The sequence below is a fragment of the Anser brachyrhynchus genome (genome assembly GCF_964034855.1).
Source record: "Anser brachyrhynchus genome assembly, chromosome: 3".
Lineage (NCBI taxonomy): Eukaryota > Metazoa > Chordata > Aves > Anseriformes > Anatidae > Anser > Anser brachyrhynchus.
This window is the reverse complement of record NC_137696.1, coordinates 64,242,785-64,270,176: the sequence shown is the minus strand read 5'-3', so window position 1 is coordinate 64,270,176 and position 27,392 is coordinate 64,242,785. Positions and strand designations below refer to the sequence as shown.

General features: G+C 46.7%; 2 protein-coding genes across 2 annotated transcripts in view; both read left to right on the top strand.

Annotated features, from left to right (window-relative positions):
* Positions 1–10,536, top strand: part of PEX7 (peroxisomal biogenesis factor 7) — a 42,604-nt gene extending 32,068 nt beyond the window's left edge. The window contains exon 10 of the mRNA XM_080585384.1: positions 7,866–10,536. Within this exon, the coding sequence (XP_080441510.1) occupies positions 7,866–7,934 (69 nt within the window). The 3' untranslated portion in view covers positions 7,935–10,536. The remainder of the gene's footprint in view (positions 1–7,865) is intronic.
* A 4,448-nt stretch (positions 10,537–14,984) lies between these two features.
* On the top strand, positions 14,985–18,768 carry SLC35D3 (solute carrier family 35 member D3). The gene is made up of 2 exons (XM_080585383.1): positions 14,985–15,472; positions 15,897–18,768. The coding sequence occupies exons 1-2, from the start codon at positions 15,037–15,039 to the stop codon at positions 16,724–16,726; spliced, it is 1,266 nt and encodes a 421-aa protein (XP_080441509.1). The 5' UTR covers positions 14,985–15,036; the 3' UTR covers positions 16,727–18,768.
* Positions 18,769–27,392: the final 8,624 nt, after the last annotated feature.

Genomic DNA, 27,392 nt, shown 5'->3' with positions numbered 1-27,392 from the left:
CTTATTGATGATAGATAATGAATTCAAAGCAAACAGCTGCACCTGCACTTGGGTGTTGGAAAAAGGAAAATGATGGTGTGTATACCCATCTACATTATGCCTACATAGGGCATTCGTGCATCCAGGTATTTTTTTTCCATATAGAAATTCTACAAGTCCTGTGTTGGACTTAATGCAGAAGTACCAGCTGGTAAGTCTGAGGTACTTACCATACATAGTTCAGGCCAACGTGCCTTCCAGACAGAAGTTTGGCATCTGCAACAGCTTTAAGTTTCCCCTGCTTTTTCTGTTGAATTGGTTTAATGTATTGTGAAGGCTGGATATCACAGCAATGAGAAATGTAAACATTGTTTTAAAAAAAAAAAAAAAGGAAAAAAGAAAACAGAAAACTGTAATAGAATTCAGCTGTAACTACCAGATAAAGAATGAACATTTTCTGAACACTTACAGCTGCTTCCAGTCTGAGCATTTGTATCCTTTCCCTGACTTCTACATTTATCCAGCAAAGATTATCTGCTTAAATTACGCTGCTGTTCCCAATAGGTAGGTTGCTGTCATGTCTGCTCTCTATCAAGAACTGAGAATGAGTCCCAAGCACTTGTTCGTCTTGTATTTGTATGAGTCCTGATTTTCATTGTATGTTTTAGAAGGAGTTACAACTTGAGATTGGAACTGCTTCACAACTCCATGCATCCAGGGTATTTTATTGCTAATGGACAGGCTATTCATTTATAGTCAAATGATGTATCATTCTGGTCATTAACCTTTGCTTTCACTCTTCATGATACTTTTGTTGCCTAGCCAGAAGGTATTTTCTTTGCCTGTGCCCAATGAACCTCAGCATTTAAGAAGTATCTTTTACATGTCAAGAAAAAGCCAGTCTTGGAAAAGTGTTCAAAATAGATACCAGGATTAAGTATCCGATTTGGGATTTAAAAGACATTCCTGTGGAACTGATGGAGCTTTGAACAGAATCCACAGGCAGGTACATGTAGGCAAGTGGGTTCTTGGGAAGTATCCTGCTAAGAGGAGGCAACATTGGGTGGGGGGAGAGATTTGCTGGTGAGGAACGGATCCCCGTCATGGAGGTAAGTATTAGCTAGGCGAAACAGAAAATTCCTTGGTGCTTAATTACTATTCTGATAACCTGTCTTGGGGTATCTGCCTCTACATAAAAGTAAGCCTTTGTTGAAAGCTTTGCTTTTTAATGAAATCAACTGTTTTTTTCTTTCACCTTAATGGTTATTGTCAAGTTCATAACAATTTTGGACTAACGAATTTTCAGGCATATATTAAAATGTGCATTTTATAGTGCAAAGCATTAACAGAAATGGTCCATAAGACAGTCAGGGTATTTTGCTGTTGAAATGCAAGTGTTGATGTAAGATCTAGGAGAAAACACTACAAATCCCAGCTTATATTGGAATGGTATTCTGCAACTCATCAGATTTCTTACTTCTCTTCTGGTACTTACTTTCCCTGTGCATGATCCTGTACATAATTCCAAATAATATGGAGTTGGTGATAATACCAGTACAGTACCTGTGAAATTAGTCTTGTACTCTGTGTTACACTGTTCTTTGTGCCTCAGCTTCTCTGTGTCTCCAGTTTCTTCCCCCTAAAGCTGTGGGGTATCACCAGCATTTTGTCTGTAGCAGTCTGTGCTCCTCCCTTCCACCTGGCCAGAGGCCTTAGAGCTGAGGGGCAATGCTTGCTTTGTAGCAGCAGTCTGTTGATCCCATGAAATGTTGCTGTGCTGATGGCATCGTGAGCTTTCATATGGCGTCAATGTCCCTAAAACTTAAAAAGCTGTCATTTCTCACTAGCTGGAGAGAGGTCGTAGCCAAACTATGGCCACCTGAGCTGTATCCCCTGAAGGTAACTGAAATCTTGTCCTAAGATCTTTCAGCTTTATGGAGATTTTTTTATCATCATCGGTCAAGTTCTGGTGTACAGGTTTGTTCTGCTACCTCTCGTGTATGTGCAGATTATGCAATGTGCCACATTAGCTATGCTAAGTTGGCTTAACCAGTACAGCCAAATAGAAATGCAGGAGGTGTCTATTGTGAGGCTGTTTTGCTCTCTGTTCTGCTGTTCATTAGACATGCGCCCTTGGCAGTCCTAGAAATGTCGACTGTTCCATATAAAAGTGGAGCTGCATCTTGTGGAAATGTACAGAAAAGAAAAGACCTTGCTTTTGCTCATTTGCTCTTAATTGTTACACTTAATTGCGAAGGAGCTGATAGCTTCCACCCAGCTGTCATGGCTATCACGCTGCTCTGATTGTCTCACTATCTGTACTTCTTTTTAATCTCTCCGTATGGCCTGGATGCTACCATAGTTATGCAGTTAGTGATCCTTTGAGATAAAAAGACTTCTTACTTAGTCTCAGAGTGGATTTTTGCATGGAAAGATCAGACTTAAAACAGCTGCAAATGTTATCATTAAACCAATGTGAGCACCTTTACAGAGTTGGAGAGGGAGGTGACATTTCTTGCTGGTGCTTATTGCAGGTGCTTCCCTAACTGTTCTATTTTCACTGCATCAGTCAAAGCTAACCATTTGTGAATAACGGTTGCTCTTAGACATTATCAACAGAAGTCTCATCTCTGCGTGTTTGGAAGGGTTGCTGTCAGGCATGGCAGTTCTGTAAGAGCTGCAATGGCAGTCTGCTGAGAGGAAAAACTTCTCAATCTTGGAAGTGCTGGGAAGAGAAGAGGCAGCAGTTTCTCGGTTGTGTGTCGTGTTTCAGTGGCTTAAAAACAATTTCTGCTCCTGCAAGCCTCATCTGTTAGTCAGCGTACTGGATTTTGTTCCTGTATCTGGAACAGCTTTTATTTATAAGAACTTACGGTCCAGGGTTTGTTCAATTCTGCCTTTATTGGGAAATAATAACTAAAACAATGTGTGTCGTTTTTTGGTTTTTTTTTTTCAAAAGCACATTAGAGAAATCTTTCGTTGCACATTCAAAATAAAAAAGTTTTAATTTACAGACTCCCATCACTTCATTCTTGTGTGAAGGTAGACATCGTGTGCAGTTCATCCCTGGCATCTTTTGATGAAACAAAAGGCCACACCAGTGGTTCAGATTTTCTAGTACAAAATAGGTATTGAATAAATTTAAATTTCTGCCTATTCTATCTTTAGTAATGGTCCACATACCCCCCACCCACAAAAAGAAAAAAAGGTGCTTCAATAGAGATCCATTCTACTTAGATTTTTCTAGCATATGGTGTATGAATGGGCACTAAGGCCAAAACTGGTCTGGTCTGGAGGTGGAATCTGAGAAGTGATCACCTCTCAAAGTAATCTAATGAGTAGCAAACCTAATAGCTTTCTTTATCTCCAGCTAATCTCCCATCTCTCCATCTTACACACATGCAGAGGGTGTTCAGGACCCTTCAAAATACGTAATAATGATATAAATAGGTTGTTAGATTCCATATAAAATGTCACAGAAGATAAGAAACTAAAAGAGGAAGGGAAACACAACATTAATGGACGAGAAGAACTGAATACTTCTTCTGATATCTCTTCTCACAGAAAAAAGACAGGTCATATTGGTTTTATTTGAAAATGGGGTGGGATGGAGAAAAGCTGAAAAGAGAAATGGGTCACTCAGACACATTTGTGCATTATCATCTGATTTATTATAAGCACTCAGGAAGCTGAGTGGCACCAGGGTACTTCTGGATAGGCCCATTAAAAAGGCTGAAAATATTAACATGGAGAAGGCTGCACTTTCTTCTGATTAACTCCCTTCATAAAGGGGTTACTGAACTCAAAGTTTTTAGTTGATCTTTTCAATGTATTTCGTCTGGGTTGGAGGTTGGAGTTTTATTGTGCCTTCAAACGTTGGAAATAAAAAATAGCTACTCACTTGGGAGATTTCTCTTTTCTTTTTTCTCCTTCTGAACATTAAAGAGGCAGAATGTCATCCATGTAATTGCCCTGGACTCGATGGATTGCCCTCAGGTGCTGGAAAAGGTCTAAGTCTATTGCAAAGCAAGATGATTGTGATGAATAGAAAAGAGAGGGCCTATCAGAAAAGTAAATCAGTTTGTGAGTAAATGGAAATGTCTTTGATAAATGAATGGTATCAATATTAAATCAATTGGTGGGAAACATTGTTATTCTCTGGGACAAGGATAAACAGTTCAATAAAATACAGGATAGCTGTTTCATTTAAATTAAACTATGGTTTTCAAGTCAAGCAATCAGCTTCCTATGATGACTATAGTTTTTTGTTCATTTGCTTGCTTTTTGGCTTTACTTAAAGGGAAATATAGTGATGCCCATTTTGATTTCTGTGCTTCAAATAGACTTGCTTAAAAACTCTACTGGCAGATAACTTGGCATGACATTTATGCTGCAGCAGTAACAATAAGTTATCCCAAGCATATATGCTAGTACAGCAACTTTGCTACTTAAATAAGGTTAGAGACATTTTGTCAAACTGCCTTTGTCCCATATAGCTTTAGTAACAGTTCATAACCAGCAGAAAAATTACCTGTTTTAGAATGTCTTTTAAATTTGCGTTATTTCTTGATGTAACTGAACAGTCACTGTAAGGTGAAATATTCTTGTTTTACAGTTCAGCTTTAGTTATTCTCCTTTTCTCTGTGATTTCAGATAGTTAAAAGTTGCTATAGTAGAATTTTATTCTACAGTTACAAGAACAACTTGTAAGTTATAATGAAAATTGCATGACATACAGGTGTCCAAGGTATTAAATAGTATAAGGATTACAATTATTCAGTTCTTTGCAACTGAAGTAAACAGTCTTCTACTCTGTTTGCATGTCAATTAAAAAAAAAAAAAAAGGTAAATCATGTACACTCTAAATACTGAAATCAGTGAGATTTGTTTCAATTTGTGAGTAAAATTTGTTTCCAAGACAGTGAAGACATGAACACAGAAAGGTGAACCTCCACGCCTTCGTGTTCCTACTGGTGAGGACTTTATTGGATATGAAGACAATGTTTGAATTAATTTTTAAATTTTCTTTTCTCCTTCATCTTACCATGGAAGCATTTTTCCACCTATTAGTAACATCATCTCATTGATTAAAATACAAACTCCAGGAAGTTGCATTTTTAACTGCATATTTATTTACTGTGGTGTGCTGGATCAGCCCTCCTCCCAGCTGGAATTACTGCTGCTTTTTTAATATTTAAATATAAAATAGCACTTAGTTAAATAACCAAATCGCATATCACATGAGAACTGACAATGTTAAATACTTCTAGTGCTTATTCAATATCTTATGTTCCCCTCTTCTTAGGAAAGGCATACAGTGGTCATAAGACCATTGTATAAAACAGGTCATCATAAGAAAAAAAAATAAAGCAAAATGAAAGAAGGCATTTGGTAACCTGATGCAGTAGCTGCATAAACATTACTTCTCTTTATCCCATGGTTTATTTTAGTCATTTGTATTTGTGGCGGTGATAATTTATGAGGTACTGCAAAGGGGCATGTAGCAGCTGTCCATAAATTAATGCTGGCTACCACAATGATACCTTTCAGTTGTCCCCCTTCTCTCACAGACTTGGCTGTGTTTTGGAGAAGTATTAAGTAGAAATGGAAAGGTTATTGCATTTTCTAGTGCTGTTCCATTCTGTAGTGTCACAGTTTTACATGCATGCCTGTTTGCTGTTTCTTACGTGGGCATTCTCACCGAGGTTTCTAATACTGGTCTTGCTTTATAGACTTCCTTCTGCACAGAAGAACTTGATACAGTGCTGTTTGCTGTAGTTTTATTTTCCTTCTGTTAGCTGATTACCTTGTCATCTTTCATGTGTTATCATTAAGTCAATGAGTTGGGCAAATTACAGCAAGTGATCCTTTTCAAACTCCCTTTTAATATCCCCTGTTTATTTTTAGTGTTGCTAGATTAACCAGTTCTGTAACTGTATTTGTTCAGAGGCTGCTTCAGGATGCTAATTACACTGATAACAGGTGGGGATTCCCGTGGGATTTTTTCCAAATGTTATCTTGTTTCTGCATGAAAGTGGAAAGTGTTGCTTGTGGAAATACAGATATTGATCCAGAGCTCTGAAGAATATTTAGAAACTGGCAATCATATAAAACACGGTTTTTACGTAGCTTTTTCAGTGGAGAACTTGGATTTTCTTTTTTTGTATGATTTGGACGGACTGCAATGCAGCAGAACATTATACCACACAAAGCTCTATTATGTTGTATGAATAGACAGACATGTTTTCAAGAGATTTTTGGTACATTTAGATATACACAGAAAACACTTCAAAAACTTAGTAGAAGCAACTAAAGAAGCAATAAAAATGAATAAATAGTGCGGTATAGTAAACACAAAACAGGCTGATTATAATATGAAATAAAATATTGAAGTTGGATTTCCAAATTTTTCGTGTGCAGCTGTTCATTCTGGCTCTAGAAGAGAACAGGAATTGGAGTCTGAGCAGAAGGGAGCTTGTTGTGTAGGGGATCCAACACTACATCCTTTGTCATCCCAACTGGAAAATACATTGTAAAGATAATTCAAGATGGATTAAGCCAGATTTATTGGCATGTATCTGTGGGGCTCATCAACTTTTTAGCTGTCCTTTTTCTACTCCGCTTTGCCTTCTTTCTTGTTCCCTACAATATTCTGTTAATATACACTGTATCTCATTTACTTGAGTAATTGTCAGTGTGCTTAACCCTTTCACTTTGTTACTGTCTCTTAAGTGCATTATCAAGTCATTATCAAACCTAAAGCATTCTGAACATGAAGGAAAAAAATATATTAAAACATTCCATTTGAACATGAGGAAAAAATTATTTTTCTGTGAGGGTGACTCAGCACTGGGACAGGTTGTCCAGAGGGGCCGTGGAGTTTCCTTTCCTGGAGATGTTCAAAAGCTGTCTGGACACTATCCTGAGTAATGTGTGCTAGAGGACCCTGCTTGAGCAGGGAGGATGGCCAGATGATCTCCAGAGGTCCATTCCCACCTCAGTTGTTCTGTGATTCTACAGTCTTCTCTGTGGTATCTCATTATTTATTCAAATTTAATGCTATAGAATAAGGTTAACCTCCTTGTTCGTGATTTTAGTTTCTAGCTTTCACCTAAAATACATCTTGGGACTTGCAATTCAGAAGGTTTTCAGTTATGTTAGAATAATTTCCTGGTAGGCATGTCTTTTCTCAACAAAAGACAATACAGTGATCTCACAGCTTATCAGTGTGAGACTGAAGAACAGTCTTAATTCTTCAAAAAACTTCCATTGGTCATTTTGGTTCACTTCTTTGTTTCTCACGCACACACGGGATCACGCAGAATAGTTGAGGTTGGAAGGGACCTCCAGAGCTCATCTAGTCCAACCTTCCTGCTCAAGCAGGGTCACCTAGAGCATTCTCAGTTCCTCAGCTCTCCATTAGGAAAATGTTTATAATAGTTTTCCCTACCTGCAAGTTTGAGAAAAATGGTAACATTTGATCATGAAGTGTTGAGACGTTGTGGTAGAAGAGTCCTAAGACCCTATAAAGAGAAGAAATGTCACACGGTCTGGAAATCTATTTGTCCTCCCTTCATCCCATGCTGTTACTTTCTGCATTGGCCTATGTGAAACAGTCACTTGAAACTCTAAGGTTTCCCTGCTTTCCTCATGTGGAGTATGCAAAATAGGAAATTGTAAATTTTTACTTGCCTTAGTGAAGCTAGAACGAAGCTTGTTTGTTTGTTTTTAAAAAGAGAAAAAAAGCAGCTGCCTTGCTATCTAATTTTGAAGCATTGTAAATTAGAGTACCAACCAACATTAACCCAACAGTATGCATTAATTTCTTCTAAGATCCTTCTGGTTTTTGTCAAAATGACACTAACCAGATTCTGTTTACTTTGTAGGTGGTGGACTGTGCTTGGGATGAGCTTGTCAAGATCTACACTCCATCGTGCCTGGCAGGTCCTGTCTAGAGAGAAAATGAAGATCTGACACAATAGGAACCTTTCTGTCGTCATCCACAACCAGACTTGTGCTAAACTGTCAGCTGCATCACTAATCTTCGTGTCTCTTTTTAACTGAAAGTCTTGTTTGTACTGAAAGGGTTGTGCACTTGAGCATGTGGACTTGTTCTACTGAACAGGTTAGTGCTTGGGCCAGCAAAACATTCAGCAGCTACTGAGTGGCTGAAGAGGACAGTAGCAGATACAAGCTGGAGTCTTCAGAGCAGAACCACTGACACAATTTTGTGATCAGTCTGGCTAATTATGAGAGCAGAGGCCAAAATCTTCTTGATCCTCATAAAGAATAAAAATAACTGACAGTGCGTTTTTACAGATTGTCACTGTAGAAAAGGAGAAAGTGTTTTTTTCACTGTGGAGTACTGTAATGTCAACCTGAGGCTTGTATCACTGGGATGCGTTTATACTGATACATTTTGCTTTGACTCACATTGCATTATTTTCTTGTGCAGTATGATGAATACTCTTGATAGACAGTAAATGTCATAGTTGATAGCCATCTGATTACTTTGACCTTTTTGATTGCAGCTTCACAGAGATGGTAGAGATTATTTTCATACGTTTTTCCCATGGATCTCCTTGAGTAAAACAGTTAATGAAGTCATGCAGAACAATAATCTAGAGAAAACACTTAGGAAAAAAAATGAAATACAAACAATACTAATTGGATCACAATTCTCAAGATTTAGAGATAGAACAACCATCTCTTTTAATAGACTTATCTTTTACTTTCACTTAGATTTTTCAAGAGATAGAAGAGGAATGTGGCCATATATTTAGTGTTTCTGGACCTACCACTGACTGGCCAAAGTGAAAGGTGATGTCTGGACTAGTTGTGCCGACACACATTCGGATTAACTTCTTGGCATAAGCATAGCAAATCCAATGTGGCCAAGCTATTATCAGACTTGCAAGAATACACCCAACATATTAAAGCTATGTTGAGTAGTTTCTTTGCCCACTTTAACCCCTCAGCCCACATGTTGGTATTTTCATTTGATTTTTTTGGCAACAAGTAGAAGCATTCATTTTCTTTAGTTTTCCAGTCTCCTTTAAATACTCTGTCAGCCTCTTAAGGATCCCCCTGTGATACTCCTGCAGTTCTCACTTATATATCTTTGGCTTCTCTCTTAGTTTCATGTTAGCCCTTTTTTGTTTTGTTTTGATTTTTTTTTTTTTTTTTAACATTCTTAAAGCTGTCTCATTTCTGTTGCTACCCCATGTCGTCAGTCTTTACCATCAAAAGACTCTTTGCAGGTGCTAGGTCTTCAGCTGGGTTCCTATTGTCTCCTGTTAATGAATGCAGTACACTTCTGGTTGTACCACTCATACATCAAGTAGTAGCAAATACTGCTGGATATTTTGAAGAATCGAAGGAAAGAATCAGCAGAACTAAGATTTGTAGTGAAGAAAGTTGTGAGGAAAGAATTACTGGGCTATCCTTGGAGAAAGCCTGGGAACTAGCAGGCAGCTACAGAGAGATAGGTATATATTGATTTGGTGCAAGAGCAAGACAGAAAGAAAACCCCTTTCCACAGGATGAGAATTTGAATCATGATAGGTTCTTAAGTTTTCTGGATCAGTGCAAACTGACCCTGGAATGCCATCCTCTCAAGCTGAATGAAAAACAAGTGGATTTTCTCTTTTGTGAGAGTGTGTTGCACCAAATTCCAAAGGTTTATTGCAATTTTAATTCTTTGTGCTGAGGAATGATGCAATCATACAGCTATGCTGCGCAGAGCTTTCAGCAATACCATGGGCCGTAAAATCTAATTCTAAACATTAAAATTGATTATTTCAACCTTAACAGTTACTCCAGTCTTCTGCTCTATCTCCCTTTTCTCCTTACACTTGCAGAAGTAACTGCAAGTTACGTGAGGGAGTGGTATGTTTTGTTGGTGGGTATGTATTCTATACGCATGTTTCTGGGGGTGGTGGTGGATGTTTCCAGAACACTGCCATTGTGTATCGGTTGGAAAGGCAGATTTTGGAAAGCTAGCACAGAGAAAGAAACAATCCCCGTTCTGCACATGCACGCTCAGCACATGGATTAACTGCCACTCCTTTTCTTAGCTGCCTTCTCTTCCCCCTGTGTCCAGGTTAGCTTCTGTGCTGAAGGTTGCTGAGGTTTCTCTCTCTTTAAAAATGAGCACATCTAGAAGATGCGCATAGTAAATATAAACTGTGGCCTTTAATCTTCCCGCTTGATCTTTGAATGGGGAGAACATGCTGTCACATTTTTGCACTGTAACAGAAAAAAATAAAAATCAGGCAACAGTTGTTGCCGTTTCTTAATTCTCAGGGAATGTTGCTGTAATTGTTTTTAAAATCTACTTTTTTTTAGCTTCTCATCTTTTTTCATTTATCGAACCAAGCCTTTAACCACAGCAGTATTGAAGATGTAATGTGTTCTGCTTTTAAACTTGCTCTTGTGGAAAATTTTGGTTTATGGGAGTGCATATGTTTCTCCTTGGTTCAAGAAAGACAGTGATTAATTATGTTTTAAAGGAATGGATTTGTTGTTCTGCAATGCTATTAAATGAACTGCGCACAGTATCTTTGGCTAAACTCTTGTATTTGCTTCCCTAGTTAAGAAATATTGAACAAAGAAGTAAATGCAGTGAAAGGTACTGAGAGTATCTTATAGGTAACTAATATTATAATCGTGCTTTATCTTCTGTGAATACTGGGTGACAGCTGCATTTTTCCTGGTTTTAGAGACCAAACATTATACAACGTTGCTTATCTGTATGTCTCATCAGGTCTGCATTCTGATAAAGGAAAGTTATTTTAAACGATTCTGAGTGTCTGCCTATGCAGACTACTTTCCAGTCACAAAGTGACATCGTCTATCAAGTACAGTGCTGGCCTCAAATGTTGATGGCATAGGCATGGACATACTAGCCCTTTCAGTAGCAGTGCTTAGTTTTAAATGGGTACTGGGTCATATGATAGCGAGTGGCTACAACTCTGCACAGCACTTCCCTTATATATCTCACGGTTGCATTAGATCCTAATTAACACAAACTCTCCATTAAACGTATTCCATATAGATTTTTACCATTTTCATCCAAGAAACCATTTTAAAAACATGATGCCCTTCTTAGGAGTTCGAAACTAATTTTTCCTCTCACCCATGTAGCTAGGTGAAACACAGGGTTGAGGATAAATTGCATCAAAGGATTTGAGTTAAGGCATCAAAATCATCTCATTACTGTAAGTAACCACAGAGTTATTCATTACTATCATCCATAGCCCACTGCTAGGTGAGAATTTCATAATGGAGTCGCTGTATTGGGTTTGCGTGGCAAAGTTTTGGTAGCAGGGGGGCTGCAGGGGTGGCCTCTGAGAAGAATCCAGCAGCTGCCCCATGTTAGATAAGGGCCAGTTCCAGCTGGCTTTAAAGGGACCCGCCACTGGCCAGAGCTGAGCCAATAAGCCATGCCGTTTGTACCTCTGGGAGAGCAGATTTAAGAAAGGGAAGAAAAAAAAAACTGCTGCACAGCTGCAGCTGGGGGAGCGAGGAGTGAGACCGAGCCCTGCAGCCCCCCAGGTGAGTGCAGCAGGAGGGCAGGAGGTGCTCCAGGCAGGCAGCAGCAGTTCCCCTGCGGGCTGTGGAGAGGCCCCTGGCGGAGCAGGCTGTCCCCCTGCAGCCCATGGGTCCCACACGGAGCAGATCTCCACGCTGCAGCCCGTGGAGGAGCCCCCGGTGGAGCAGGTGGATGTGGCCTGGAGGAGGCTGCGGCCCATGGAGAGCCCCCGCAGGAGCAGGCCCCGGGCCGGAGCTGCAGCCCGTGGAGAGGAGCCCACGCAGGAGCAGGGGGTCTGGGGGGAGCTGCCGCCCGTGGGGGACCCGTGCTGGAGCAGTTTGCTCCTGGGGGATGGACCCCGTGGTACGGAGCCATGTGGGAGCAGTTCTTGAAGAGCTGCTGCCTGTGGGCAGCCCCCGCAGGCTCAGTTCGGGAAGGACGGCATCCCGTGGGAGGGACCCCGCGTGGGGCAGGGGCAGAGAGGGACTGTGAAGGAGCGGCGGAGATGAAGCGTCAGGGACTGACCGCAGCCCCCATTCACCATTCCTCAGTGCCACTTGGGGGAAAGAGGTGGAAGAGCACAGGTAGGCGGCAGGTGTTGGTAGTTTTTTTTTTGTTTTGTTTGTTTGTTTGTTTTTAGTTTCTCACTGCTCTAACCTGTTAGTAACAGGTAATAAGTTATATTAATCTCCCTGTGCTGAGTCTGTTTTGCTGTGGTGATAATTGTTGAATGATCTTCCTGTCCTCATCTCAACCTTTGAGCCTTTTCCATTGTATTTTCTCCCCCTTTCCCTTTGAGGAGGGGGAGTGAGAGAGTGGTTGTGGTGGAGCTCAGCTGCCCAGCTGGGTAAAGCCACCACAGTCATCTTATTACCTGAGCACACCATACTGTCCCTGGACACAAGAACCGCCAGTGTGAGGCTTGTACCTTCACTGCAGTGCTCTCTCACATGATGTGGCCTGAATTTTCCCCTCTTCTTGTCACTTTGAGTGACTGGACCCGCCACATGGAATAGACCTGTTCTTGCTCCAGTGTCAGTCACACTCAAGTTTGGCACAAAGGTTTTGCAGCACATGGTTCCTGTGTTGCTTTATCCAGCTCCTTCCCAGCGAAGTGTAGGAAAGCCTGTCTTTTCTTAGCATGGACAGGTGGAGAGGCAGTGGGAGACCTGTACTGGGCCTGGCCTGAATCCACGTGAGAAAGGGTTGGTTTGGCAAACGGCAGCACCCTCCCTGCTGCCCCTCGTACTTGGGTTAGAGAATGCTGCGCGTGGACAAGGCGAGGAGTAGGGGTACCTTGAGAGATGTGGTGTTGCAGGAGAAGCTGACCTTGCAGCACAGGTAAGTCCTGAAAGGTAGAATACGGCACCTGGGACATGGATGCTTGAGTTCCCAAATCCTTACCATCCAACATGCGTGTTTTTTGGTTTCTCTCAGGAAGCGTGTATCCCCCAGCCTGGACTTGCAGCCAGATCCCCTGTGATGTGAGAGGCTCTCCTCTTGAGTGATGCTTTCACTGGGGAGGGGACAAAATTGCTTCTTCCAGAGGTCATGCTGAGGTATATGAATCCCAATTACTCCAGTATTTCCAGAAAATGCAGATTTTTTTCTCCATCTACATTTAGTTAAGAAGGAGATTTTTTCTCCCCTGTGCAAAGAGTGTCAAAGCCATCCACATGTTCCTTCACATTGTGCTCTTTTCGGGCTTTGAGATGAGTCCAAATGGAGGGCAGCGTAAATGCGTTGGCACGGTTCTTCAGTGGGTTTTAGAGCCAGAACTGGTCCCCAGTGAGTCTAAATGAAATGAAGAGCTTCAACATTTACACGACTGCATGTTTCAGGACACTTCACTGTGTGCGTGTACGTCTCAACCGGGCTGTGGAGCCTGCTTTATTCCTACCCCTGCGTAGCACAGATTGCACTGCCAGGCACCCTGATCACACTGAGGTAGCCTGGGGGGTTCAGGTATTGCTTTCCCCTCTTAAGGAGGCACACACAGAGCCCTGTTTTTTTTTTTTTATTTTTTATTTTTTTTCCAGTGTTTAATATTTCAGTCAGTGGAGTTTTTAATCTACAGAAGTAGAAGCGCTCGAATACTATGAAAACTAAAAATTTGCATTTAAAAAAAAAAAAAGTTGAAAATACAACTGTCTTGGTGAGAAACAGAGAGAGAGAACAAAATGGAAAATAAGCGGTGGTGCAAAAAATCAGGGAACACTTAAAGTCGGAAGGGAAAAGCCAATTTAAGGTAGTAGTTAGCAGGGGCATCCTGCCACGGATTCTGTAATGACAGCGAAGGAGGGAGGTGAAAGAGGACGAGAGAGGCTGCGGCGGAGTCATGCCGGTCCCACTGCTCTCCCCAAGCCCGACAGTCCTGCTCGCCGCCAGCCCCACAGCTGCGGCGACTCCTGGCTGGAGACGTGCAGCACGGGCTCGTTGCAGGGGCTGATCCCTGCGACCGCGGAGGACCCCCCCATCACGCCCAGGCACAGCCTCGGGCAGACGCCCCCAGCGCGTTTTCCTGCTGCTCCTCGCCAGCGGCGCGGTGACTTGGCGCAGCCGGGCTTGTGAGCAGCCCCGGCCCCTGCCCAGAGCCGCCGGCACGAGCCCGGCCGCGTCCCCCCGTGGCTGCGGGTCTCAGCCTAACGCCGGGCGGTGCTTTTGTCACCCGAGCTCCCGGTGCCGCCCTTTGGAAGAAGCACGGCTCTTGTTGGATGTGTCTCTGGGCATGCCTAGCGGGGTCTGTGAACCGAGCTCAGACAGAAGTGTCACACCTTTGTTGGCACGAAGTAGGTATGTCCTTCTGACAGAGCTGAAGCGTCTGCGGTGCCTGTGCTGCATTTGCCATGAGCCCACCACAACCGACGGCCCTTGGCGAGTCTCCCGAAGCCGAGCTCTGAGCAGCAAGTCTGCTATTTCCCGTGCTGGCTCCGTCTCGTACGGTGCCCGTCGAGAGACGGGGGGGCTCGCCCTGTTCCGACTGTGCAACCTGGCCAGCCCCGCGCTGAGCAGCGCCAGGCAGGGGAACAGCCCTGGGGAACAGCCTCAAAAAAACGGTCTCAAAAGCCGCCTCGAGATCCCCCGAGGCGACCCCGGCGGCGGCGCTCAGCCCCCCGCGAGAGGCTGCTTCTGCTCCTCCTCACACCCACGGAGCGGCCGCAGCCTGCCGGCCGTGCGGGAGCAGCGATGGGTGCGCCCTGCGGCTGCGGGCATCGCTTCCCGGCGCGGGGGGACGCGGGGCGGGGAGGGGACACGGGGGGGGACACGGGGGGGACACGGGGAGGGGACACGGGGGGGACACGGGGAGGGGACCCGGGGGGGACACGGGGAGGGGACACGCGGGGAGGTGACGGGGGACGCGGGGCGGCGGCTGCGCGCCGGGGAGGGGACGGCGGCGGCGGGGGCGTTGCGGGGGGGTCTCGGCCGCCCCCGGGGAGCGCGCCCGGCCCCCGCCCGCCCCCCGCCCGCCCCCCGCCCGGCCGTGCCGGGGCGGCAGAGCCGCGGGCCCCGGCGCCGGGACGACGATGGGCCGGTGGCGGGGCCGGGCGCGGGGCGTCGCGGTGGCGGTGGCGCACGGGCTGTGCTCGGGCTCGCTGAACATCCTGCTCAAGTTCCTGCTGGCCCGCTACCACTTCGCCTTCCTGACGCTGCTGCAGTGCCTCAGCAGCGCGGCGGCGGCGCTGGGGCTGGAGGCGCTGCGGCGGCGGGGGCTGGCGGCGCTGCCCCCCTTCGGGCCCCGCCTGGCGCGCCCCTTCGCCGCCGTGGCCGCCCTGGCCACGCTGCAGTCCACGCTCACGCTGTGGTCGCTGCGCGGGCTCAGCCTGCCCATGTACGTCGTGTTCAAGCGCTGCCTGCCCCTCGTCACCCTCCTCACCGGCGCCCTGGTGCTCCGCGACGGCATGCCCTCGCCCGGCGTGCTGGTCGCCGTGCTCATCACCACCTGCGGCGCCGCGCTGGCCGGTGAGTGCCCGCCGCTACCGGGGCTGCGCGGGGGGCACCGGGGCGCTGCGAGGTCCCGGGGGAGGCCGGGGGGCCCCCGGGGGCACAGGAGGGAGGGTCGAGGGCCGCGGGCCGGGGGCCGGCACCCAGCGCGCTGGTGCCCGGGGCTGGCGCCCCCGCGAGCCGCGCGTCGCCCCCGGGAGGAGGCGGGTTGGTTTGGGCGGGGGGGGGCTCAGGAAACCGCTCAGGAGGCTCGCAGACCCCCCAGAAATAAAATCTGTCGGGAGGTGAGCGTGTCCAGCCTCGGGACCTGCATGACGAATCCCGGGAGCTGGGGAGCGTGCGCTGCCGCCTGTTTCCTAAATATCCTCCCCGAGCAAATCGGGGCTCTCTTTCCATACCTCCGTGCAAAAACCGTGCTCCTTCCTCCCTGTGACTCCGCCAGGAGCTGGTGACCTGACCGGGGATGCCATGGGCTACGTGACGGGCGTGCTGGCCGTGCTGATACACGCCGCCTACCTGGTGCTCATTCAGAAGACCAGCGTAGACAGTGAATACGGACCCCTGACGGCCCAGTACGCCATCGCTGTCTCAGCCACCCCCTTTCTCATTATCTGTTCCTTTGCCAGCATGGACTCCATCAACGTCTGGTCGTTCCCGGGGTGGAAGGACCCCGCCATGGTTTGCATCTTCATTGCTTGTGTCCTGATTAGCTGTGCCATGAACTTTACCACCCTTCACTGCACTTACATCAACTCGGCCGTGACCACCAGCTTCGTCGGGGTGGTGAAGAGCATAGCAACCATCACAGTGGGCATGGTGGCCTTCAACGACGTGGAGCCCACCAAGCTGTTTATAGCCGGTGTCGTGGTCAACACCCTGGGGTCTGTCATCTACTGCGTGGCCAAGTACATTGAGACCAGGCGGCAGAGCACCTACGAGGACCTGGAGAAGGAAGCTAGAGCGGAAGAGGGAGCGAGGCAGGATGGGGACCAGGCACTGTTTGCCATGGAGGCGATTTCCCAGGAGAAGGGGGCCGAGGAGGCGGCAGTGGAAGGGTCAGCCAAAGGGGACAGCCAGAGCGGAGGGGAGGAGAAGGGCGGCGCTGAGGAACCCACCGAGGCACCGGCGGTCCAGGGAAAAGCCACTGGCGCACCAGAAGGGAACAGGAGCTCGCTGAAGGATGCCTATCTCGGAGTATGGAGGTTGGTGAGGGGTGCTAATTATATAAAGAAGGATTATTTGATAGAAAATGAAGAGCTACAGAGCCCTTGAAAAGCAGGTTGGAAAACCCCACAAAACGTGTTGCTTGAGGACAGACGGCTGGTTCTCTGTACAGGGTACAGGGGGAGAGGCAGAGCATACATTTCCACATCAGTGCTGACGAATCAGTCCAAACCGTTTAGGATAATTTTACCTCATTGTCAAAAAGCAAAAGGTCAGAGTTTGCTCATGCTTTCGGCTTGCATTGAACTGCTTCCAATACATCCGTTCAGACCCACCACAGCTAAAGGTGCCGAGTCCTCTGCTGTGGATACAGAGAGAGTGGGGTGGTGGCAAGTCACGGGGCACTTGCCCAGGAGCTGTGGCTGTGAGGGATGCCGGTGCCACCGGGTTAGACGGCAGTGCCAGGAACACGGCGGTGGCCTGTAGCTTGAGGCTCTGTGATGCGCTTCTGTATCTGTGTCCATCCAATTATAGGTACGCTACGTAAATGTGTTCCTGCAATATATAAGCTCCCGTTAACTGTAGTCTGTGTGCTCCTCTGTGTCGATATGATTGCAACAGAGCTAGAGATCGTGCCACTTTAATTACATTGGTGTTCAGTCACCCTCTTAACCGAAGAACCGAAATTCTCCCCGATGCTGTGGCCAGGCTGGGCCTCGGACCTGCTTCACCTCGAGTGGTTTGTGTCTTCAGGAGAAACACTTCTTTCTTGTGGTCGTGTGCAGGAGAGCAGAGCCAGACCCGAACTTGTGAGAAGCTTTGGTCAGCAGCAGCAGGGCGTTCTCCTATGAGCTTTAACTACATGTAGCACTGGGAATAGCTTGACCCGAATAAAATAATTCGGAAACGTTGGAAAGATTTGGCTTGGGAGGGCTATTAACAAACAAACAGGGAGAAAGCGTGTGCCTTGGGCTATCCCCTCCTTATACGTAGAGTCGGGAGGATCCAGACTTGAAGCTGGCAGCAGGCTATGGCAGGGCTGGGGAGACCACCCCTGGGGGCATGTAGGGGCACCCACACCGGGGTCGGGGCGGTTTTACTGTGCCCTGGCCGCAGCTGGGATGTAGCATGGTGGGGCTGCCTGGTCCCCTGGAGGAGAGCAGACAGGCGGGGAGCAGCAGGGTGCCCGGCAGGCTGGGACTGCTCGGGGTGCCCAGCACCAGGGTGACCACCTCGGGAGGGGGGAAGCTGCAGCCCTTTGCCCACATTGTCCCCTTGGGCCGCGAGGGGCAGAGCTGTCTCTCGATCTTGGGTGCTCCTGGGGGAAGCTGGAACACGATGGCCAGGGGGTCCTGTAAGCAATATGCTCGTATTTTGCACCAGGCACGTGCATCTGGGGAGGTGGGGGAAGCAAACTTGTGAGTATTTCTCAGCCTGGGGATGCCCCTTTGGGAGGCAGGAGGCCTGGAGCCAAGCCCTTGCTCAGGACCAGGCAGAGAAGAGGTTTGACCCTGAGTCTTCCTCTTCCCAGCAGCGCCCCAGCCGTCAGGCCGTCCTGACCACAGACTGGAACAAATCGTTAGCATTTCCTGAAGAAAACGAACCAAGCTGTTATCATTGTTATGGTTGCTGTTGTTACTGTTGTTATTAATATTATTATTATTTATTAAGCCACTGAACCATAAATCCGTTATTCCCACAGCCCTAATTAAGCAGTGCCTAGCCCGATGCCTTCTTCAGCCAAACAGGCAGCGTTAGCCTCGCGCTGCAATCAGCACTGAAATTGGAAACGAGCAATTTCCCCAGCAGGGCAGCTTTGCAAGATCGATCTCTAGGGAAGCAGTAGATTCTTGCCAATGTGAATACAGACAGAAAATGTTGGGAGCGGCAGCGTTTTTTGTAAAGGAGTACAGAAGTTGGGTGACCTGGTATCACCCACGAGTTTGGTTATAAATGGTTGTAAAGGCGTCGAGACTAAAAGCCTGTAGCTGCTGAGCCGTGGGGATGGGGCACGGAGGTCTGTGCATCACGTTACGTGTACCTTGTGCTTAAGAGTGGAGAGATGCTGGCTATGCTGAAACGTTTACTTGCTGTTCAAGCCCCAAAAGGCATCTTTTTTTCAATAAAAACACTATTTATTGGTTATGAGATAATGTAATGTTTTTTTTTTTATTATTTTTGTAAGTTTTTCAAATACATCCGAAAGGAGTTCGTGCCTGTAACTTGCAGTTGCCGTGTTATGAAACTCTTCACAGTATCGAACTGCGCTGCAATCCGCACGGCTGGCTGAAGAGAAACCCGCATTTCTGCTCTGCCCGCGCTGAGCTCGGTGCTTTCTGCCCACGAGGAATGCGGATCTCTGTGCCACCTGACTGCCAGGCCCGGTGCAGCGCACAGCGCGTGTTTGGCACACGATATACAAGGCTCTCCACCGGGATTCGTGTTGCAGGAGTTTCTCCTGGGGGAGTTTACTGTTTTGCCGCTTACTGTTGTGGAAGTATCAGTAGAAACTTGCCGAAATTCTGCCAGTTTTGACTGTCAAAAAAGCCGCTGTTACCACGTTGTACATTTGCATGTGTAGGAAAAAATGTGATCATCTTGTATTCTGTTTATACCTTTAAATTCCCTAAATTAAAATGGGAATTTGGCAAACGCAACTCACTTTTTTTTGCAGTAAAAGAGACTGTCGCACAATAAAATAAAAACATTGCCTCGTGCTGAGGCATTTTAATAGCATCAGCGGAAGACTGCAGAATGAGATGTGGGAATAAATGCACTGCTTTCCAAAAGCCTTCTGGTTTTCTTATTGTCGCTACTCCAGGGTGCTCAATTTTGTTTCATTTCTAATTATTCTTGTGCCTTTATACCGTCCAAGCTTCCTCAGCATGTGACAGCACACTATAAATACTGTCGTTGACAGAGGGACTGAGGACACACAAAGGAGCACAAGAAATCTGAAGTGGCTGAGTCGTCTGTGGGGTTTTAAGTACCTGTTGTTCTCAGCAGTGATTTCCTTGGTACGTATTCACGGTGATTTACTGTCACTGGTGCAACTGCTGTAACTTTAGAATAAAAATGATTGAACGAGAGGATGCTTGTTATTCCTAGTTACATGATAAAGTCACTGCATTACTGAAGGACTTTGCATTTAGTTTATTTTGCAATATTCAGTAGTTACACTACTAGTTGTGTCACCTGCCAACCCGATGGGATGACGTAACAGTCATTTTTTTTGTAAATGAAACGTAGGTAATGTGCCTGTGGCCGAAACTGAGCTGTGCCCCGTAGTGGGGCTGGAAATCATTACAGGATTCACCCTAGAGGCCCATATAAATGTGCCTGCAGGTTAGAGGAGGGAACAGCCCTTGTTCCAGGACAATGATTGAATCCGATGCACAATGAGTGCTTTGAGAGTAAGCATTAATTTCGGTGTCGATATATCACCGAGTAACACCTGCTCTGGCACTGCTAAAGGCGCATGCATGCACATGCAGACAAACAGACATGCAGCAGGGAAAGGGAAGCCAGACTGGCTATCTTTTCTAAAACAAATTGGTTTTGGACAATTTGGCCAGAGTATCTGAAGGCAATGACAGTTAAGAGTAATCAATAAATTTGCATATGTTACTGACAGACTGATCCCGAGTTTACCAGTACTGCTAGAAAGAAAGTGATCAGCAATCTGCAAATAAACAGGTGAAAGAAATGCTACAGTTTATTAAACGATGCTCACACTCCTCTGTGTGTCCTGGGCTCGCTTACCGCCAGTGCTTAACAGCCTCCCCTAATTTCATTATCTCTGTTTGCTGCAGGCAAAGGGTTCGGTGCACTGAAGGGTTCAGGTGCAAGCCCTTCTGCTCTGGTCTCTAAAATAACAAGGAGGACTTGATACGGAGGCTTCTGCCGTATCATCCCTTCTTTTCTTTCTATTTTTCCTGGAAAGGAGTTGGGGGGAGGTGTGGACCAGCAGGGTCTTGTAAGTCCAGCTTGCTTCTTGCTGTGGCTGCCCCCAGCTCCCGGCGCAGCTCAGCCGTGGCTGCCGACCAGAGCCCCGTGGAGCTGGGCAGCGTGCGGGGCGTGCGCAGGAGAGAGGCCCCCACGTCACACCAAAATCTCCCCGCGGTGGACACTGGTGTGGATAGCTATTCTGCATGTAAAACCAGGAGGAGATCACTTCTCAGTAAGAGCATTTTGAGCAGTAGAGCTATAAACCTGAAAAGGGGTTGCTGTTGTTATTGCTGGTTAGCCAGGCTCGGTTTTATTGCAGGTGGAGCTGAGGAGAGCCCGTCGTGCATTAATGCTAGACGTTGTGCTTGAATGAATAATTGGGGAGGGAAGGCGCCTGAGATCACAGCCTGGGCAGAGAGCATGAAAACACTGCCAGGGGAGGTTCAAGGGATTGGGGCAGATGGGGAGAATGTTACAAAACCACAACCGCTTAAGTAGAAAAGCAGAATGTTTCTGTACATACCCCCCTCCAACACGCACGTCCATGGGGACTTGGAAGCCAGCGCCTCCACCAAATTTCAACTTGTCACTCTTCTTACAAGGAAAGAAACAGTGACAGCGTCAGAAACTCAGAGCCAAATATTGCGGAGAATTTGCACTGAATGTACATGAATGTGGGGCCCTGCACGAGTAACACACATGGAGGAGAGGTGGCCCAAATAACCTATGGGGGGTGTGTGTGTGTATCTCGTCTTTGTGGTCCTGTGATTTTCCCTCATGGATAGACATAAATTCTGCACTGGGCATGTTAATTTTGTTGATAAACTTGTCCTTTATCGAATCAAATCAGTGCCAGTTCCGTTCTCAAAATTATACCAGTTTTTGATTAGGTGGTATTGACTTTGTTCCTGACAAACTTTTAACAGAAGTCAGGATTTCTCTGGGAAAGAGCTACAGCTGCTAAGATCATAGACTGCTATAACTTGACAAGGAGGTGAATTGAGAGAGAAAGATGAGCGGTAGCTGGTCATGATGGTAAGCCAGTCGGCTTTGCAGGCTGCTGGAAGTACTGTGTATCATCAATAAATAAAAACAGCTACAGGCTGCTGTGCACAGTGTCATTAACTCCTTGCATCTCGAATTGGCTGAATTCTCTTGCGTGAATTTTCAGTCCTCAGAGTACCTCTGAAAACCTTTAAGGTCCAGCCAATTCCAAAGCACATATGCTTGGTTCAAAGGTAAAATATGGTTGTTATTATTGTTTCAGTAATAACAGCTAAGCATGACCAGAATGGTCTGTAATATCTGATCATGTCCTAGGGTGCCTCCTGGGTGCTGAACTCTTCTGAATCGCTTGAAGTCGCTTGTAGTCACTTGATCAAACTGGGGCTGATCATGCTGCATCCAGCTCTGTCATCCAACACAAACCGTGCTGCTTATTTCTCCACTCAGAGGGCCTACCTAACCGTGATAAAGCATACTTGTATACTTGCAAAGGTCTTTTATCGAACCATCTGCCGTAAGTACTCAATGCTATAATTCAAGAGGGATACTCAGCAATAGCTAGCTACCAAAGAGTAGTCTCGATTTCATGTGTCTGTATCACACGGAATTGTTCCTTATCATTTTTTCCTGTAAGATGTAGAAGATAAGAATGACAGCCAGAATTTGCTTTTTCACAGAAGATTTTGCAGGAGAAGTTCTGGCTAATGGTTACCCAAGCTTTAGACTTTCCCCAGTTTTATCTACTTCAATGCCATTCCTCAAAACCATTGCAAATTCTGGTCTTGAGTGAGCTTTGGTGTAAATTTGGCACCGTTCTTTTTTCTGTTCTCTTTCTGCAAAGAGATACCTTTGCCTGTACCTCTGCGGCTGGTCAGGCAGGGCACAGAGTGGTCCTGTGCGAGGCGCACACCCTGTGACTCCTCTTCAGGGAGAGCAAAGCCGCAGCCAGCAGACAAAAACCGTCAGACCCCACTCTCCCAGACAATGACGAGGACATGCTGTTCTGTGATTGAGCTTAATTACTGATTTATACTCGTCATGAACAAGCACAGAGAGTAAGGCCTTCAGAGCTAAGGACGCTTTGCTGCACTCCCAGATTTGAAGCATGGGGTGAGACGGGAAATTATTTGCCCGTGGGGCTCCCACTGGTGTGTTCCATAAATCTGGGCTTCGCAACACGCCGGCAAGTAAATCAGCCAGCTCTGAAGCCTCGGGCTGCTGTGCAAGGGCAGATTTCCTAGGTGGCAACACGGAGCACTGCCTGCAACACCCTCCCGGTCGGTCATGGCAGGTGCCCTCTTCCAGTAGTCCTTTCCTTTGTACTGAAACCTTTAAGAGGATGTTTATGTTGTGCCTTGGCCTGGCCTTCATTCAGGTGGACACAAACCTCGGTGAAAGCATTTTGCTGCATTAGGGGCTTGTGTTTCACCTCTCTGACCGTCTCTTTCCAGCAAAACAATGGCAATGAAGCACACCCACCCCAAGTCTCTGCACTCCCACTGCTGTGGTTGTAGGGCCGATGGTAAACGCGCCTCCTGCCAGTGCAGAGACTTTCATGGCACTGGGGAAGGGCCATCACCTCGTCCCAAAAGAGCCTCTTCTCGGGAAGACCTGGCACACCGCAGCTCCCAGCTCAGGGTAACCCAGGTCCCACACGAGGAGCTCAGCACAGGTGGACGGTGGCATCGTGGTGAGGGAAGGGAACGGTGCAAACACTGCATGTGCTGTCCAGGCAGCCCATAACTGGAGCAGAAGTAGTTCCTTTACCTTTTTTATTTTATTTTATTTTAGTTCGGTCACAGCTTCCTCTGTATTTCTGAAAGGAAAAATGCAAATCCACTATTTCTTAATTTATTTATTTTTTTAAAGTAGAGAAGAATTACTGAAGAAGCAAGTTCCTGCAGGCAATACAGCACCGGCTGAGCTTGCAGAATAATTCAGTGTACGGAATGGATTAGATTGGCGGCTGCTTTATTTTCATTGCCTCTGAAGTAGCTGAGAAAACGAAGCTGTAAAGGTAAGGACTGTAATAAAGAACGAGCTCTGTAAAGCGGCTTTGCTATAGTGAGCCTTAAAACCCATTTGAGAATGCCAGAGATGTAGCATTATTCTTGAGCTGACTTGACACACAAATCTGGCGTCTTTACAGTTGAGCCTTCGAATGAAAAATGCTATAAATTCAATCTTCAGCAAGATGAGGGGTGAGCAGCTGATTCCCAGGGCACAGGCGGCACCGATACGCTTCTGCTATCAGTGAGCGCGCCGTGCTGTGACGGGATATCTAATTCGGGTAAGCGCGTTTCCAGCACTAGGGCGCATGAAGTCTGACTGTGGGTGGCTGCCAGTAGAGACACACAAGATCAATTTTGGAGAAAAACTGCTCTCGTTTTGACTAAAATGCTAAGCTTGAGTAATAACTTAGGACTATTGTAAGCTATCAAGAAAGGAGGAAAGCCGAAAACTAGTCACACAGTCACATTTCCAAAGATGCACAGTGCCGTTGCTCTGCATTTGTCAGTCAAAATAATGAATTAATGTTTGAGCACTAGTGACACGGAAGTTTATCATTTGGATTACTTTAAATCCAGCAGAGCTATCTGATCCACACGTAGGGGTGGGGAGCCCATGAGCTGCTTCCTCAGGAGCTACCTGGGTCGGAGCTGTTGCCACCAAAGCACTTTCAGTGGGCTACAGCTGGCTGGAGCATCCCCCATCCAAGGCAAGATGAGACCCGGGAGGATGGAAATAAATATATCTGCTGCCTCTTTCTACCCATGCCTTTGTGTACCCAGCTGAAATTTTGAACTTCACAGCCATTTCAAGTCGCTGGTCCTGGCTGCTGCTCTCTTTCCTTCAGGGGAACGCTCTCACCATGCCCAGCCCATGTATGTGCTGCCCCAGGTGCTGGAGGCAGCAATATGGAAAGGATTTGGGCTAGCAGCCCCAGTAGATAACAGCGACACATTTTGCATGACAATGCCTGAAATGACATTCTCATTAAGCATTGCCAGAAAAAAAAAAAAAGTTGATTTTTTGGACCACAGATTTCAGGCTAATTTAGTCATCTTTGTTTCTGCTAGCTTGCTTTCTTGAGAACTTGTGAGGATTTGGGTGGACTACTCGATTCTCTTTTGGCCTGTCTGTTAATACGATGTGAGATAAAGATTAGACGAGCCACTCAAGGCAGTGTGGTTGTTACAGCAGTCGTGACAGGAGCTGCTGTGTTCCCAGAGTGGTGTGTGTGTTTCAATAAAACACATTAGACTTGGAATATAGCCAGGTCTTTTATTGCTGGGCTCTCCTCAACTGCAAACAGAATCGCTCTCCCTCCGACATTGTGCTGTCACTTTCTTTTGCAAAAGGGGGTATGAATATTTGGCATCATATTTGGATTTTTCGTCCATTGATTTGTACCATGAATTAATTCTGTATATTTTGTGAGATCGATGTGTTTCAGGAAAATTAAAGAGCCTGTTCTGCTATGCTACATTGTCATGGTCCCATAATGTCAATGAAATTGATTGGGAATACGTTGGTTCAGGACAAATAGGTCCCACGCAAGCTGTAAGCATCGCTCCCGCCTAGGAAGTGATGCGCACAAAGCTGCAGAGTTCCCTGCTGTGGCAGCAGAGAGGAGTGTAAAACATCTCCTCTGAGGGAAGTGTGACTCGGTGTAGCTGTCACAAGCGTTACTGAGATGTTGCTCAAGAATTTTTCTTGTTACAATTTCAGGAGTTGTGGGGCAGTTTCCTGTGGGAATCTTTGTCTGCTTGCATTAGGGATATTGAAGGGAGACCTTTCTGCTGACTGTTGTTTCTCAAAGTGCTACACAGTTTGCTCTTATTTTGCCATCACCGAAGGTTTTCGCCGTGCTCCCTGTGTCCAGCCACAGACCCTGTTCTGGGAGACACCTGCCCCGTGTGCTAGGGCGCAGCCAGACAAGTTGTGGATCCGCCACTTGGCACAATGCAGGGGGGAGGAACGACTGGTGCAGGAAATGGGGAAAGGATGAACTCGGGGGGACTAAAAACTTCCTCCATCAGTAGCAGATCCGCTTGAAGAGATGTATGCTGTGTGTTCTTGGTCCAGGAGTGCGTCACCTGGATGAGCAACTGCTGCGTGTGTGTGTGCAGAAGGGAAGTGGCGGCATGGCTCTAGACTGAGGGGTGCTCCTGGGCTCTGCAGTGAACCATGGCTGCCTGAAACCTGTAACTGCATCTCTAAAGCAATCCCGAGTGTGACAGCAAAATGTTTCCATTGATTTTTATATTTAACATTTTAATTTGAAGACGAATGCCTAATCTGGTTTGGAATGACTGGATTCAATGACAATTCGATTCCCAAGGCTGGCCGATCCGTTAAAGCACCACAAGCTAAACACATGCAGGGCTGAACTTTCCAAAGGCACAAAACGGGCAGTGGTACAAAGACATGTGGTTGCTGACGGCAAAACCTGATCTTAATTGCTCTTCCCCCTGTGGAGCTCTCCACCCCTACGTGAAGGTGACCAGCCCCTCCTGGGGGCCAGGATGCAGGTGTATATGCTGAGTGGGTGAGATGCAGGCGTTCCTGAGCTGTGTGTGGCTGACAGGGCTACAAAAAGCAGGATGGAGGTAGTCATGCGTTACACCTAGGGCCTGTTCTCCGGATCTAAACCCCACACCCTCTGGCTGCACTCATTCTCGCAGAGCTTGCCAGTTGTGTCCTGTGCCTTGGAGAGAGCTGAAACGGTCACAGTCACCACAGATATCTTCTAACCGCTGCAGCAAGACCAGGAGGAAGGACTGCAGGTTGGTTCAGCAGCTGAGTCGGTCCTGGTTCCCATGGGGACTCTTCTCGTTCCGGTCCCTGTCCTGGAGCCACGGATCTCAGCTGGGTCAGCTCCTCCCCGCCCAAGTTAGATACGCTCCGACATCTACAGGTGTGTGGAAGGAGAGTGTCTGCTTCTCTAAGGGTATTTGGCCAAGGATGTTTTTCAAGGGATAATAAGAAAGGAGGAAGCCATAAACAAGAACATGCAGGGGCACACACCTGGCTGACAAATGATAGGGGAGGCAGTGACGGGAACCAAACCTGCTCAGTCACACGCATTGAGGGCACAGGAGAGTGTGGGAATGTTTATTTCAGTGAGATAATCTGATCAGGAACCCTGTCAAATAGGAAACTAAGGGGAAAAGGGAAAAACCAGACACAAAATAGGCAGAAATGCAGACTTGACAAAACAAAGAGGCAATGCCAAGAAACAAGCTTCATGGTCACACTGCTTGATGGGCTAGCAAGAAGGCACAGGTGCTGCTTCCAGGAAGATCAACCTGGACTTTGCAATGGATGAGATTGTAAACTGGGGAGCTGGGCTGGGAGGGGTGCAGGGATGGACAGAGCTGCACGGGACGTGTGGGAAAAGGGGAGCCAGGAGGGACAAATAGGTGGGGGACAGAGAGGGGTACAAAAGGGGCCAGGCACATGCTGAACAGTGACAGTCATTGTGCTTGTCTGGCTGAGCCCTGAGCCTGGTCACTGCAGTCTGTGCTGTCTTCTTGTATCTTCTCATTAAACCTTCTCTTAACCATCTCTCTGCCTCATCTCACTCTCTATCCCATCTCTGTGTGTGCTGCAAGGGCACGTGCGTGTGCTGTGAGTGTGGGTGCCTGTGCGGTGAGCATGTCAGGAAAAATTCAGGCGCGTGAACTGATAATAGTTAGCATTTGCGTCCCAGAAATATCTGGAGGATACAGACGAAATCAAGTTCCCATTGTGCTAGGCTCTGCTTATACAAGAGATGGTCTCAGCCCAAAAACATTGCAATAAAAGCAAACTGTTG